This window comes from Globicephala melas, chromosome 4 (genome assembly GCF_963455315.2).
Source record: "Globicephala melas chromosome 4, mGloMel1.2, whole genome shotgun sequence".
NCBI classification, from domain to species: Eukaryota; Metazoa; Chordata; class Mammalia; order Artiodactyla; family Delphinidae; genus Globicephala; species Globicephala melas.
In genome coordinates this window covers 139,242,283-139,256,503 of record NC_083317.1, presented here as the reverse complement: position 1 = coordinate 139,256,503, position 14,221 = coordinate 139,242,283, and the positions used below count along the sequence as shown (strand labels likewise).

Sequence of the window (14,221 nt, the reverse complement as noted above, 5' to 3'; positions counted from 1 at the left end):
AGAAAGCTGTTTGAAAACCATTTTCTCAGAGAAATTAGCTCCCCTCCCCCAGGAAAAGTCAATTGTAAAATAGAATTTGATCTGTTAAATTTTTTAAGAAAAGGAAAAACATAATCTTTACTTTTATTCAAATATCTTTATGTTTACGCATTATCTTCCTGCATCACTAACCATATATAGATATACATATATACATATGTGTGTGTGCATATGGAAATTTTTTTTATAAGCTTGTTCTTTGTTTTTAAAATTAATTAATTAATTTTATTTTTGGCTGTGTTGGGTCTTTGTTGCTGCATGTGGGCTTTCTCTAGTTGCAGTGAGCAAGGGCTACTCTTCGTAGCGGTGCACAGGCTTCTTATTGCGGTGGCTTCTCTTGTTGTGGAGCACAGACTCTAGGCGCATAGGCTTCAGTAGTTGTGGCACGCAGGCTCAGTAGTTGTGGCTCACGGGCTCTAGAGCGCAGGCTCAGTAGTTGTGGTGCACGGGCTTAGTTGCTCTGCGGCATGTGGGATCTTCCCAGACCAGGGCTCGAACCTGTGTCCCCTGCATTGGCAGGCGTATTCTTAACCACTGTGCCACCAGGGAAGTCCATGTATGGAAATATTTTAAAATAGCTAAAATCACGGTGACTGTACCATTTTTATTTGGCTAAAAAAAAAAAAAACTTAGCTCTCAAATTTCTATGGAATGAAGAGATACTTTTATGGTTTCTGTAAACTTCATTTTCAGTTCCCTTAAGCTGAGGTATTATGAATTACTAAGCCATTTCCTCACTTTTTAAAACTTAGGTTATTTCCAGATATTTTTAAAGTAATATGGGTGATGCTATAATGATTATCATCTCTCAGAAAGCTTTCTGTTTTGATCTCATTTCTTATGAATGTTATTTTTGTCCCAGAAGTAACTCTCTCTTTCATTTTGCTTTTTTAAATGATTGTACCAATTTGCAATTTTATCAGTCACGTTGGTGAGAAGGTTTTACTCCAATCTTGCTACCATTGAGTGTTATTTCAAACACTCTTGTGATTTAGTTGTTATATAATGATACCTCATTTGCTTTAATTTTCAAGTCTTGATTCTTACAGACGATTAACTTTTGAAAGATTGTCTACATGCTTATCTCCTCTTGGAATATCTCTCCTCTAAAACGTGAAGATACTCCTGTTTTCACTTTTATTCCTGCAAAGCCAGTACCACATTTGGGGCTTTTTTGACTACGGGAGCCCTTACCAGTTTCTGGGATGGCTTTTCTCTGCTGTCCACCAGGAAAGGAGGAGGATCTTCTCTACCTAATGAAGCTTTTTATAGAAAACAACTCTACCCTAGTTCTCTCAGAAATAAATAGAGGGTGACAGAGTATTTTCCTTCTTGGAACAACTCATGAAGCAGTGGGGGAAACAAAAGCCTGCTTTCAAACCAGGTGTTTCTTCTAATTGTTCCTGGTTGGGGGGGTCCTGACTTGAGCGCCATTTTCAACGGAGTTCTTGAGGTTTTCCTCTTCTTCTAAGACAGTGGCTGGTGGGTCAGTCAGAAGGGACTCGGGAATGTATTGCCAGGAATTTTCTTATATCAAGTTCCATCTTACTGTTGACGGCTGGAGAAAAGGGGGTGCTTCATTTAAGGCAGGGGTTTTCGAGCAGTTTTCTGAGAAACTGTTTTTCGTACTTGGTCCAGATTTCTGCCTTTTGCGCCCACCCACTCGGGGGTGCAGGGACTGGGTCCAGAGGGTCTGGAACACTGGGCCCGACGCTTTCACTGCAGCGATTGGCAGGGGCTGAGTCGGGGGGTGCAGACTTTAGATGGGTCTGTCTTTTCTGGTTTGCCACCCCGATCGGGCACTGGGGCACTCTTCGCCGGTGTAACCGGTGCTGGGCCTTCCCTAGCACTTTGAGTTCCTCCAGCGCTCGAGAGACCACAGCGCCGCCTAGTGCTAGCTGTGTACTTAGCAGCTCCATGAAGAAGCTGTGTCAGGAATTTCCTCCTCAACTTCAGAACTGACTCAGCAAAGCAAATCTGCAAAAGAGAACAGAATCTTACAGGGTTTTCTCTTATACACTGATTGGAAGGGAGTTATTTATAGAATCGGTTCCTGCGCTCACAGCGAGCTCTCGTCGCCTCTCCAAATGTCACAGTGCATGGGGGCTCCCTCCCTACCGCGATCAGGTATGTGTGGAATTTACAGCTCCAAATATTTCTTCTCCTGTCCCTCCCCAGGGCACAGTCTTAGGAACAACTCTGGTAATCCTGTAGTTCAAGTCAAATATGAAAATAGGCTCTAATTTTTAAAAAGAGGAAAGAAAAAAAAAGTTCTCCGTTTTCATTTGGTGTTTCAGATTTAAAAGCTTTATTTAGCATAAAATGAGTGCAGTGGTGAGCAGAAACATTAGACCTTGTTCAGATTTCCTGGTGTATGACCTTGGACTGAACTTGTGCTTCCACAGTGGCTACTGGTGTCAGAGGAGGGTCTACATCAGCTCAACCTCTGTTTCCACCAGCAAGAAGAGACTAAATGGGAAAACTCATCTTGTTACAGGGTGAGCACCAGGTAGTAACTTTGTCCTGTACTTTTTTTTCCCCCCTTTCCGTCTTTGCTTGAAGGTGGAAAACCAGATTGTGCAAACCCTGCTGAGGCTAATGTAGAAGAATCTGAACCAGCTCTCCTGATAAAGCCTGAAGATATTGTCTTGAAAGAGCCAGGGAGCTCAGAAAAGACTCTGCGGACACTTCTGAGGCCAAGCGATGAAGTTTCTAATCACTACAAGACCACTTCTTCGGAGATCAGTGCAGTTGTAGGCGCTGTTCCTTCTACTTGTGAGTATGTCACATTATTTGCTGAGTGTTAAAAGGATCAACAAACACAGAAGGGGAGTGTCCTTTGTCTGTCCTTGCATTGTCCCCCAGCCTCTATTAGACTCTAACTTTCTCAAAGCCCAGGACCTTTCATTCAGTTCTGTATTCTAAGCAACCAGGAAGGCTCGATAAATGTAGGCTGAATTGAACTAGTGTTCATGGTGACCCAAGTAAAATGACTCTCTCTGTATCAATGAAACTGAAACCATCATAGCTCAGAACCCGGAATGTTAGACCTCGTCGTAATTCAGACTTCACCAAGTGCTAGGAGACTTTTGAACCACGTGATTCTTAGCTACAAACAGATTTGCCTTCAAATATTTGATGAGCTCTTACAGAACGATTCCTTACATCTTTATTCCCCGTCTGTTAGTCTGCTAGGGCTATCATAACAAATACCACAAACTGAATGGCTAAACAGCAGAAATTGATCATCTCATGATGGCTGCAAGTCCGAGGTCAAGGTGTTGGCAGGGTGGCGTCCTTCTGAGTGCCGTGAGGGAAAATCTGCTCCAGGCCCTATCCTGGATTCTGGGGGTTTGCCGGCAGTCTTTGGTGCTACTCAGCTTCTGCTGCACCAGCCTGATCTCTGCCTTCGTCTTCATCTGATGTTCTCCCGTGTGAGCATCTGTGTCCCAATGTCCCCTTTTTATAAGGACTCCAGTCATATTGGACCAAGGGTCCACCCTTCTCCCGTATAACCTCATCTTAATTAATTATTCCTGCAATGACCCTCTTTCCAAATAAGGTCACCTCCTGAGGTACTAAGGGTTAGGACTTTAACATAAAAGTCTGGGGAGGGTACAGTTCAACCCATAACTGCCCAGATCTCAATATCAAGCATGATGAATTTAGAAGACTCTTTTATATTGGTCAAGATCCCTTTTTTGGACTAAGGCCATGATTAAGGATTTACATGTTTTTCTCAACTGGATTTCATAGACATGCTTTACATTCCGTTGTGATGAGAGCTTGCTACTTGCTTTGGAATAGTGTTGCCCAATAGAAATACAATTGGTGTTGTATGTATTTTTTTTTTGTTTTAATTTATTATTTATTTTTGGCTGCGTTGGGGCTTCCTTGCTGCGTGCAGCCCTTCTCTAGTTGCGGCGAGCGGAGGCTACTCTTCGTTGGGGTGTGCGGGCTTCTCATTGCGGTGGCTTCTCTTGTTGCGGAGCACGGGCTCTAGGCGTGTGGGCTTCAGAGGTTGTGCCTCGCGGGCTCTAGAGCGCAGGCTCAGTAGTTGTGGTGCACGGGCTTAGTTGCTCCGCGGCATGCGGAATCTTCCCAGACCAGGGCTCGAACCTGTGTCCTCTGCATTGGCAGGTGGATTCTTAACCACTCCGCCACCAGGGAAGTCCTGGTGTCATCTGTATTTAAAAAATTTTAGTAGCCACATTAAGAAGAAGAAACAGGTGAAATTAACTTTAATAGTACATTGGGAATTCCCTGGCAGTCCAGTGGTTAGGACTTGGTGCTTTCACTGCCGAGGCCCAGGTTCAATCCCTGGTCAGGGAACTAAGTTCCTGAATGCTGCGTGGCACAGACAAAATAAAAAACAAATTTTTTTAATAGTATATATATATTTTATATACAATATGTATCTCCAAAGTACTATCATCTCAACAAGGAATCAATATAAAATGATTAATTAAATGTCTCACATTCTTGTTTTGGGTACGACATCTTTGAAATTGTGTATTTTACACTCAGAGCACAGCTCAGTTTGGACCAGCCACATTTCCAGTGCTCAGTAGGCGCATGGTTGGTGGCGGCTGTATTTAGAATGTCTGTTTTCCTCCCCCATCCATGTCCTAGGTTATCCCACCTACGGTGTTCCAACCATTCGGTCCGATATTCCCGCCCCCCGAATTCGCCGTATCAGTGACAGAACCAATTATGGTGAAGAGGGAAATGCCTATTCATTGCTGTATCCTACCATCTTTGGCCAGAAAGAATTGTTTGAAAGAGACTTCTTCAAGACCAGATCCAAAAAAGAGGTACAACATGTGATTTCAAAAGGGTTGAAAGAAAGGCCACGACACACAACGGTGGAAATGTTTATTTGCTTGAGCGTTTATATTACAAAAGTCATCAGGAGCACCCCGTTCCCCCCCCATTAGGATTCTTGAGGATAATGTTCAATTTTGTTGTGATATTTGGTACAATTCTTGAAGTAGAATTTACTCTATTAAGAAGCATTACACTCACGTCATATATTCACTGTGACCTATGTATAAAAAGAAAACTGTTTTCCTAAGATATTCAACACTATTCTTCATTGAGTAAAAGCAAAGTGGCTCAATCCTTTCCTTGTGTAAGTACCCTTGTGGTCGTGGGTCTCCAAAACCAAAGAGTAAGTGTGAGGAGGGCCACTCTGCTATCCTTATGAGCTGCTATCTCAGACTATCTACAACAAGCACTGATTTAAAATGTTCTGTCCTGTTGCCACGTGTCAGCCCATTGTATCTTGTTTTTTCGCTTGGTAAACGTGGTCTTCATGGCCCAGGTGATTTTCTTCCTAGGTTTGTTATAAAGCAGGTGCAACCGGCTAGGCCAGAATAGCCATTGGGTTTCTGAGGGCCGAGGAGTAACGGCAAGTCTTGGTCAGAGCAGCCAGCCTGTCTAGATCTGTCATTGTGGAAAGCAGGCTGTGATCAAGGGAGCAATTGCTTCTCTGAGCTTTCAAATCCAGAGCTAGAAATGATGTGTACAGACGTGTGATGCTTTCTGGGACTGCACATGCAGGGTTGATGGCTTGCAAACTTGCAAACTTAGTAACAGTTTCATTCCAATGATTTATTCCCACTGAGGTGGGGGGAGAGGAGGGGAGAAACTCAGAGGAAGATGCCTCCTGGCTGGTCCCAAAGAAGGAACCCAGGATCCACCACAGAAGGTTAGAGAAGAGACATTCGCAGACTGTGTTTTCTCTTCCCTCAGTCACTCTAAAGGGCCTATGAAATAGGGCTTCAGGGCCACCAAAAGAAACAAAAATCTCCTGCTTGTTTCCTGATGCCTAAAATTCTTTTAACTAGGAAGTCATCCTTTATCTCACAATTCTAGGTAGGAAGTAAGAACCCAGAGGCCTGCACATATACTATTCCAACTAAATGACATTCTAGAAAAGGCAAAACAATGGACAAAGTAGAAAGACTGATGGTTGCCAGAGGGTTGGAGAGAAAAAGGGACGAATAGGTGTAGCACAGAGGATCTTTAGGGCCGTGAAACTATTTTGTATGATACCATAATGGTGGATACGTGTTATTATACATTTGTCAAAACCCATAGATTATGCAACACAGAGAGTGAACCCTCATGTGAACGATGGACTTTGGTTAACAATAATGTATCAATATTGGCTCATCAACTGTCACAAATATACCGCACTAATGCAAGATGTTACTAACAGGGGAAAAGAGGGGGCAAGTGATAGAGCATACGGGAACTCTAGATAATTTCTGCTCGATTTTTCTAGAAACCTAAAAATGCTCTAAAAAATAAAGTCTATTAAAAAAAAAAAAAAGAACCCAGAGACCTGGTTGGAGTAATAACGTCACCTTGAGAATAGATGGGTTTCCGTAAAAGTGTTAGCTAATCAATACACGAGGATGGAAAGCTGAAGGAGGGTAGGAATGTCTCCCGAAGAGTTGGGAAGGAAGCAGGGGAGAAGGGCTGGGATGCCCAAGAACACACCTCAGGGCTTCGCTCTGAAGGGACATATTTTTTTTTGGCTGCACCACATGGCATGCGGGATCTTAGTTCCCTGACCAGGGATCGAACCCTAACCCCCTACAGTGGAAGCGTGGAGTCTTAACCACTGGACCGCCAGGGAGGTCCCCTCAGGGACTTTCTTTACCTGTCACCGGGTGGAGGAAAATAGCAACTATGCGCGGGTGCTTCGAGGCGCTTCTGCTGTGTAAGTGCTGCCGCTGACAGCACTGCTCTCCTGAATTTCAAGTGTATTTGATTATATTGTTAATTTCCCACAAGGCGCATCGTACCTAGGGGACCTTTTAATTGTTAAGATTTAGCTTAATAGAGGTATTCTGCAGGTCTTCTATTTCTTTGGCTTTCCTATTCACGGTCTAACCTTTCTTTCCATTTCCCTCTTTGCTTCCCTCCTGTATGCTTCATAGTAAATGTCTTCCCTCTTTTAAATTTAGTTTCATTTTTTTTTTCAAATCTTTTCTTCCCTCTACTCATTCTAATATTTCTTCTCACTACTGGTTCTTATCTTTCCTTTCTTATATTTTCCCTGGGACATATAAAGCATGTTTCCCCCCTCCCTTTATCTCTTTTACTAATTATCACTGCAGAGAGATGATTAATAACCAAAGTTTGCTGGTTTTCAATATGCTCAGATTTTAGTCTGCTCACTCGCTCGCGCGTGCACTATCTCCCCGACATTTGCACACCCCCAGCTATAATTAAAGTTCACAACAGGCCAGTTAGAGACACTCCATAAATGTTCTTTATCTTCTGGCCACGTGGCTCGTGGGATCTTAGTTGCCTGACCAGGGATCGAACGTGTGCCCCCTGCAGTGGAAGCGCACTGGACTGCCAGGGAAGTCCCATAAATATTCTTATTTTAAAGAAGAGAAACTAATACGCAAGGGGTCTAGATAACATACATAAGAGGTGACTGGGACGGAAATCAAATCCAGCAAGTCTTCTATCTTTAACTCTTTTACCCTTTCTGCTTGAATTTGGCCACCTCCCTTTAAAATAAACAGAAACACTTGGAGTTGAAAGTAATTTTATATATTGGCTAGTAGAGTTGAACACGCTCATATTCACTCATATTAGCAAAATGATTCCTGAGCTGAAAGTCCTGGAATTTTAATATTGGCTTATTATACGTAATAAGCCCTCCTCCCCTACCACACACACACATCCTCACATCTTTTTTGGGGATAAATGTCCATAGTCTTAGATATTATAAAGATATTTTTAAAAATACAAACTGAAAAACACATAAATATTAGCCTGACTTTGAAAGTTTTTTTTTCCCCTAGATTGCAGAGATATTATGTAACATTGGTGTCAAGCTTTCCGAGGATGAATTTGAAAATGTATGGAATCTTGCATCAAAAAAACATCACGGAGGACAAGTTTGTGTTGAGACTATCAGAACTGTTCTGAGTGAGTTACAGTACGCAGACTGGACCAAGTGCAAAACAGCCATGTGATCTTTGTGGCGTTCATTCATTTACACCAAAGAATTGTTAAATCCGTGTTCATCTAAAATGTTCAGTCCATTCTGGTTTTAGATATTATAATTCAGCAATCACTGTGGTAGGGCTTATATGCCTGGATGCGTTGCTAATAAATTAGATCTTGGACTTTAAACTTTATTTTCTTGTTTCCTATAAAGCACCAAAGAATTTGCCGAGCACTTGGAGTTAACCTTTAAGCTCACCAAAGGCATGGCCCAGAATGATGCTGGAAGTTTGTCATGTTTAGTATGCTTAAGAATGCTATGCATTTGAGTGGGTGGCCTGATATTCAAAGTCTGGTTTGTGATACCAGGGTCACAAAATTTTGACTTCAACATTTTGTTATTTTTCTCTTTAGGTGTCACTGTGACACAACTGAAGCTTAATGGGCTTTTAAGTCTCTGTCAGCATCTGAGGAAAACAGACTTAATTACAAGGAGCAGAATTTTGGGAATAAAAACTTGAGTTCCAACAACTACACGATGTCTGGTGGCTTTTCACATCCTTTTATGGCCAGAAAAGCATATTGTCCTTGGAGTATCTGTAGAGGACACAGCTGACCACACTGTTAGATGTAGCTTTAGAGAGTTATTGTTGCAGATTGTGCTGAATCATTCCCTCCCTCCTGCCTCGGCTCTTTCTTTTGTTTTGTTTTGCGGTACGCGGGCCTCTCACTGTTGTGGCCTCTCGCGTTGCGGAGCACAGGCTCCGGATGCACAGGCTCAGCGGCCATGGCTCACGGGCCCAGCCTCTCCACGGCATGTGGGATCTTCCCGGACCGGGGCACGAACCCGTGTCCCCTGCATCGGCAGGCGGACTCTCAACCACTGTGCCACCAGGGAAGCCCTTGCCTCGGTTCTTTGATATACAAATGTGATGCCAGGGCGGGATGAGATCCAGATGGTGATGGGGAAGTGGGAGCCCAGTCCAGCGTGTTCCTTTTGTGCATCAGAAGAGCCCCAGGGTGGGTTGAATCCATGACTGAAGCTTTCTCAGCAATATCACTTGATGAATTGAATGATCTATGTATTCTACCCCGTATTTCTCTGTGATAGACCTTAACATTTTGTTGTTTGGTTTTTGTCTGTTAGTCTAAAAAAATTACTCTTTAATTTAGATATTGTGGTTATTCTGTAGTCTACTGTTACTTTAAAAAAAAAAAGAACTAAGGTTCAAAAGATTGCTTTACCCAATCCCTAGGAAAAATTTTTATAATCCATTTATTTTATAGGTAATTTATGTGAAAAATTTTAACTTTTTATTTTGAAATGATTTTAGACTTACAAAAGATTTGCACAAGTAGCACAAAGAATTATGCAGGGGTGGGCTGGAGCCTGCTCTTACTGTCCACTGTGGTCAACTGTGGGCATTTCTTCCCAGCACTGTGTCCCTGACCCCATGTTGGTAGCCTGAAACCAGCTACAGTGAGAGTATTTACACTAAGCAAACCAACACATGCTACAGATCGGGGATCCCCGCCCTTCCCAAAGAACATTTACAAGCACTTCTACATCTATCTGTCTATCTATTTCCCTGTCTATCTATTTATCTATCTATCTATCTATCTATCTATCTATCTATCTATCTATCTATTTACCTATCTTCCTATCCATCCATCCATCCATCCACCTACCTACATACCCATCTATGTCTCTATCCATCCATCTACCTACCTATGTCTCTATGTCCCTATCTATCTATCTATCTATCTATCTATCTATCTATCTATCTGATCTATCATCTGTCTATTCACCCGCCTATTGACAGAGGCAGGCTCCTTGACTGAACTTTAGTCAGGCTCCTTTGAACCCTTTTCTCAATTAGGTTTTGACCTTGGGCTTCTGTGTCTGTCCTTCCTGGGCCTGCATTGCACAGTTTTAGCAAGAATCTTGCTAAGTCAGTTTACAGAGAATCCTCCCATCGTCGATATCTGATTACCCTCCATATCTGATGAAATTCTTCATCCCTGAAATATGATGTATTAACTTTGGCCTGCTTTTTTTTGATAGCTATTATAAAATGTTTATTATTAATTTGTATTTACTTCCTGAATTTCTTCGTTTGAATTTTATTTATTTTTTTATACAGCAGGTTCTTATTAGGCATCAATTTTATACACATCAGTGTATATATGTCAATCCCAATCACCCAATTCAGCACACCACCATCCCCACCCCGCCGTGGCTTTCCCCCCTTGGTGTCCATACATTTGTTCTCTACACCTGTGTCTCAACTTCTGCCCTGCAAACCGGTTCATCTGTACATTATTCTAGGTTCCACATATATGTGTTAATATACGATATTTGTTTTTCTCTTTCTGACTTACTTCACTCTGTATGACAGTCTCTAGATCCATCCACATCTCAACAAATGACTCAGTTTCGTTCCTTTTTATGGCTGAGTAATATTCCATTGTATATATGTATCACATCTTCTTTATCCATTTGTCTGTCGATGGGCATTTAGGTTGCTTCCATGACCTGGCTATTGTAAATAGTGCTGCAATGAACATTGGGGTGCATGTGTCTTTTTGAATTATGGTTTTCTCTGGGTATATGCCCAGTAGTGGGATTGCTAGATCATATGGTAATTCTATTTTTAGTTTTTTAAGGAACCTCCATACTGTTCTTCACAGTGACTGTAACAATTTACATTCCCACCAACAGTGCAAGAGGGTTCCCTTTTCTCCACACCCTCTCCAGCATTTGTTGTTTGTAGATTTTCTGATGATTGCCCATTCTAACTCGTGTGAGGTGATACCTCATTGTAGTTTTCATTTGCATTTCTCTAATAAGTAGTGATGTTGAGCAGCTTTTCATGTGCTTCTTGGCCATCTGTATGTCTTCTTTGGAGAAATGTCTATTTAGGTCTTCTGCCCATTTTGGGATTGGATTGTTTGTTTCTTTAATATTGAGCTGCATGAGCTGTTTATACATTTTGGAGATTAACCCTTTGTCCGTTGATTCATTTGCAAATATTTTCTCCCATTCTGAGGGTTGTCTTTTCACCTTGCTTGTAGTTTCTTTTGCTGTGCAAAAGCTTTGAAGTTTCATTAGGTCCCATTTGTTTATTTTTGTTTTTATTTCCATTATTCTAGGAGGTGGATCAAAAAAGATCTTGCTGCGATTTATGTCAAAGAGTGTTCTTCCTATGTTTTCCTCTAAGAGTTTTATAGTGTCCTGTCTTACATTTAGGTCTCGAATCCATTTTGAGTTTATTTTTGTGTATAGTGTTAGGGAGTGTTCTAATTTCATCCTTTTACATGTAGCTGTCTAGTTTTCCCAGCACCACTTACTGAAGAGACTGTCTTTTCTCCATTGTATATCCTTGCCTCCTTTGTCATAGATTAGTTGACCATAGGTGCTTGGGTTTATCTCTGGGCCTTCTATCTTGTTCCATTGATCTATATTTCAGTTTTTGTGCCAGTACCATATTGTCTTGATTACTGTAGCTTTGTAGTATAGTCTGAAGTCAGGGGGTCTGATTCCTCCAGCTCTGTTTTTTTCCCTCAAGACTGCTTTGTCTATTGTGTCTTTTGTGTCTCCATACAAATTTTAAGATTTTTTTGTCTAGTTCCATAAAAAATGCCATTGGTAATTTGATAGGGAATGCATTGAATCTGTAGATTGCTTTGGGTAGTAGAGTCATTTTCACAATATTGATTCTTCCAATCCAAGAACATGGTATATCTCTCCATCTGTTGGTATAATCTTTTATTTCTTTCATCAGTGTCTTATAGTTTTCTGCATACAGGTCTTTTGTCTCCCTAGGTAGGTTTATTCCTAGGTATTTTATTCTTTTTGTTGCAATGGTAAATGGGAGTGTTTCCTTAATTTCTCTTTCAGATTTTTCATCATTAGTGTATAGGAATGCAAGAGATTTCTGTGCATTAACTTTGTATCCTGCAACGGTACCAAATTCATTGATTAGCTCTAGTAGTTTTCTGATGGCACTTTTACGATTCTCTATGTATGGTATCATGTAATCTGCAAACAGTGACAGTTTTACTTCTTCTTTTCAAATTTGTATTCCTTTTATTTCTTTTTCTTCTCTGATTGCCATGGCTAGGACTTCCAAAACTATGTTGAATCATAGTGGTGAAAGTGGATATCCTTGTCTTGTTCCTGATCTTAGAGGAAATGCTTTCAGTTTTTCACCATTGAGAATGATGTTTGCTGTGGGTGTGTTGTATATGGCCTTTATTATGCTAAGGTTGGTTCCCTCTATGCCCAGGTTCTGGAGAGTTTTCATCATAAATGGGTGTTGAAATTTGTCAAAAGCTTTTTCTGCATCTATTGAGATGATCATATAGTTTTTATTCTTCAATTTGTTAATATGGTGTATCACAGTGATTAATTTGCATATATGGAAGAATCCTTGCATCCCTGGAATAAATCCCACTTGATCATGGTGTATCATGGTGTTTTAATGTGTTGCTGGATTCTGTTTGCTAGTATTTTGTTGAGGATTTTTGCATCTATATTCATCAGTGATATTGGTCTGTAATTTTCTTTTTTTATAGTATCTTTGCCTGGTCTTGGTATCAGGGTGATGGTGACCTCATAGAATGAGTTTGGGAGTGTTCCTTCCTCTGCAATTTTTTGGAAGAGTTTGAAAAGGAAGGGTGCTAGCTCTTGTCTAAATGTTTGATAGAATTCACCTGTGAAGCCATCTGGTCCTGGACTTTTGTTTGTGGGAAGATTTTCTTTTTTGCGGTACGCGGGCCTCTCACTGCTGTGGCCTCTCCTGCTGCAGAACACAGGCTCTGGACATGCTGGCCCAGCGGCCATGGCCCATGGGCCCAGCCGCTCCGTGGCACGTGGGATCCTCCCAGACCGGGGCACAAACCCGCGTCCCCCACATCGGCAGGCGGACTCCCAACCACTGCGCCACCAGGGAAGCCCTTGTTGGAAGATTTTTAATCATAGTTTCAATTTCATTACTTGTGATTGGTCAGTTCATATTTTCTATTTCTTCCTGGTTCAGTCTTGGAATGTTATACCTTTCTAAGACTTTGTCCATTTCTTCCAGCTTGTCCATTTTGTTGGCATAGAGTTGCTTATAGTAGTCTCTTAGGATGCTTTGTATTTCTGCAATGTCTGCTGTAACTTCTCCTTTTTCATTTCTAATTGTATTGATTTATCCTCTCCCTTTTTTTCTTGATGAGTCTGGCTAATGGTTTATCAATTTTGTTTATCTTCTCAAAGAACCAGCTTTTAGTTTCATTGATCTTTGCTATTGTTTTCTTTGTTTCTATTTCATTTATGTCTGTTCTGATCTTTATGACTTCTTTCCTTCTGCTAACTTTGGGTTTTGTTTGTTCCTCTTTAGTTCCTTTAGGTGTAAGGTTAGATTGTTTATTTGAGATCTTTCTTGTTTCTTGAGGTAGGCTTGTATAACTATAAACTTCCCTCTTGGAACTGCTTTTGCTGCATCCCATAGGTTTTGAATCATCATGTTTTCATTGTCATTTGTCTCTAGGTATTTTTTGATTTCCTCTTTGATTTCTTCAGTGATCTCTCGGTTATTTAGTAATGTATCGTTTAGCCTCCATGTGTTTGTGTTTTTTACGTTTTATCCCCTGTAATACATTTCTATCTCATAGCGTTGTGGTCAGAAAAGATGCTTGATGTGATTTCAATTTTCTTAAATTTACTGAGGCTTGATTTGTGACCCAAGATATGGTCTATCCTGGAGATTGTTCTGTGCACACTTGAGAAGAAAGTGTAATCTGCTGTTTTTGGATGCAATGTCGTATAAATATCAATTAAATCTATCTGGTCTATTGTGTCATTTAAAGCTTCTGTTTCGTTATTTATTTTCATTTTGGATGATCTGTCCATTGGTGTAAGTGAGGTGTTAAAGTCCCCCACTATTACTGTGTTACTGTCAATTTCCTCTTTTTTAGCTGTTAGCAGTTGCCTTATGTATCGAGGTGCTCCTATGTTGGGTGCATATATATTTATATGTTATATCTTCTTCTTGGATTGATCCCTTGATCATTATGTGGTGTCCTTCTTTGTCTCTTGTAACATTCTTTATTTTAAAGTCTATTTTATCTGATATGAGTATTGCTACTCCAGCTTTCTTTTGATTTCCATTGGCATGGAATATCTTTTTACATCCCCTCACTTTCAGTCTATATGTGTCCC

General features: G+C 40.9%; 1 protein-coding gene across 1 annotated transcript in view; it reads left to right on the top strand.

The window, feature by feature from the left end:
* The window catches only part of EFHB (EF-hand domain family member B), a 48,584-nt gene extending 40,542 nt beyond the window's left edge, over nucleotides 1–8,042 (top strand). Inside the window, exons 11-13 of the mRNA XM_030876437.2 lie at nucleotides 2,602–2,814; nucleotides 4,672–4,853; nucleotides 7,869–8,042. Of these exons, the coding sequence (XP_030732297.2) occupies nucleotides 2,602–2,814; nucleotides 4,672–4,853; nucleotides 7,869–8,042 (569 nt within the window). The remainder of the gene's footprint in view (nucleotides 1–2,601; nucleotides 2,815–4,671; nucleotides 4,854–7,868) is intronic.
* Nucleotides 8,043–14,221: the final 6,179 nt, after the last annotated feature.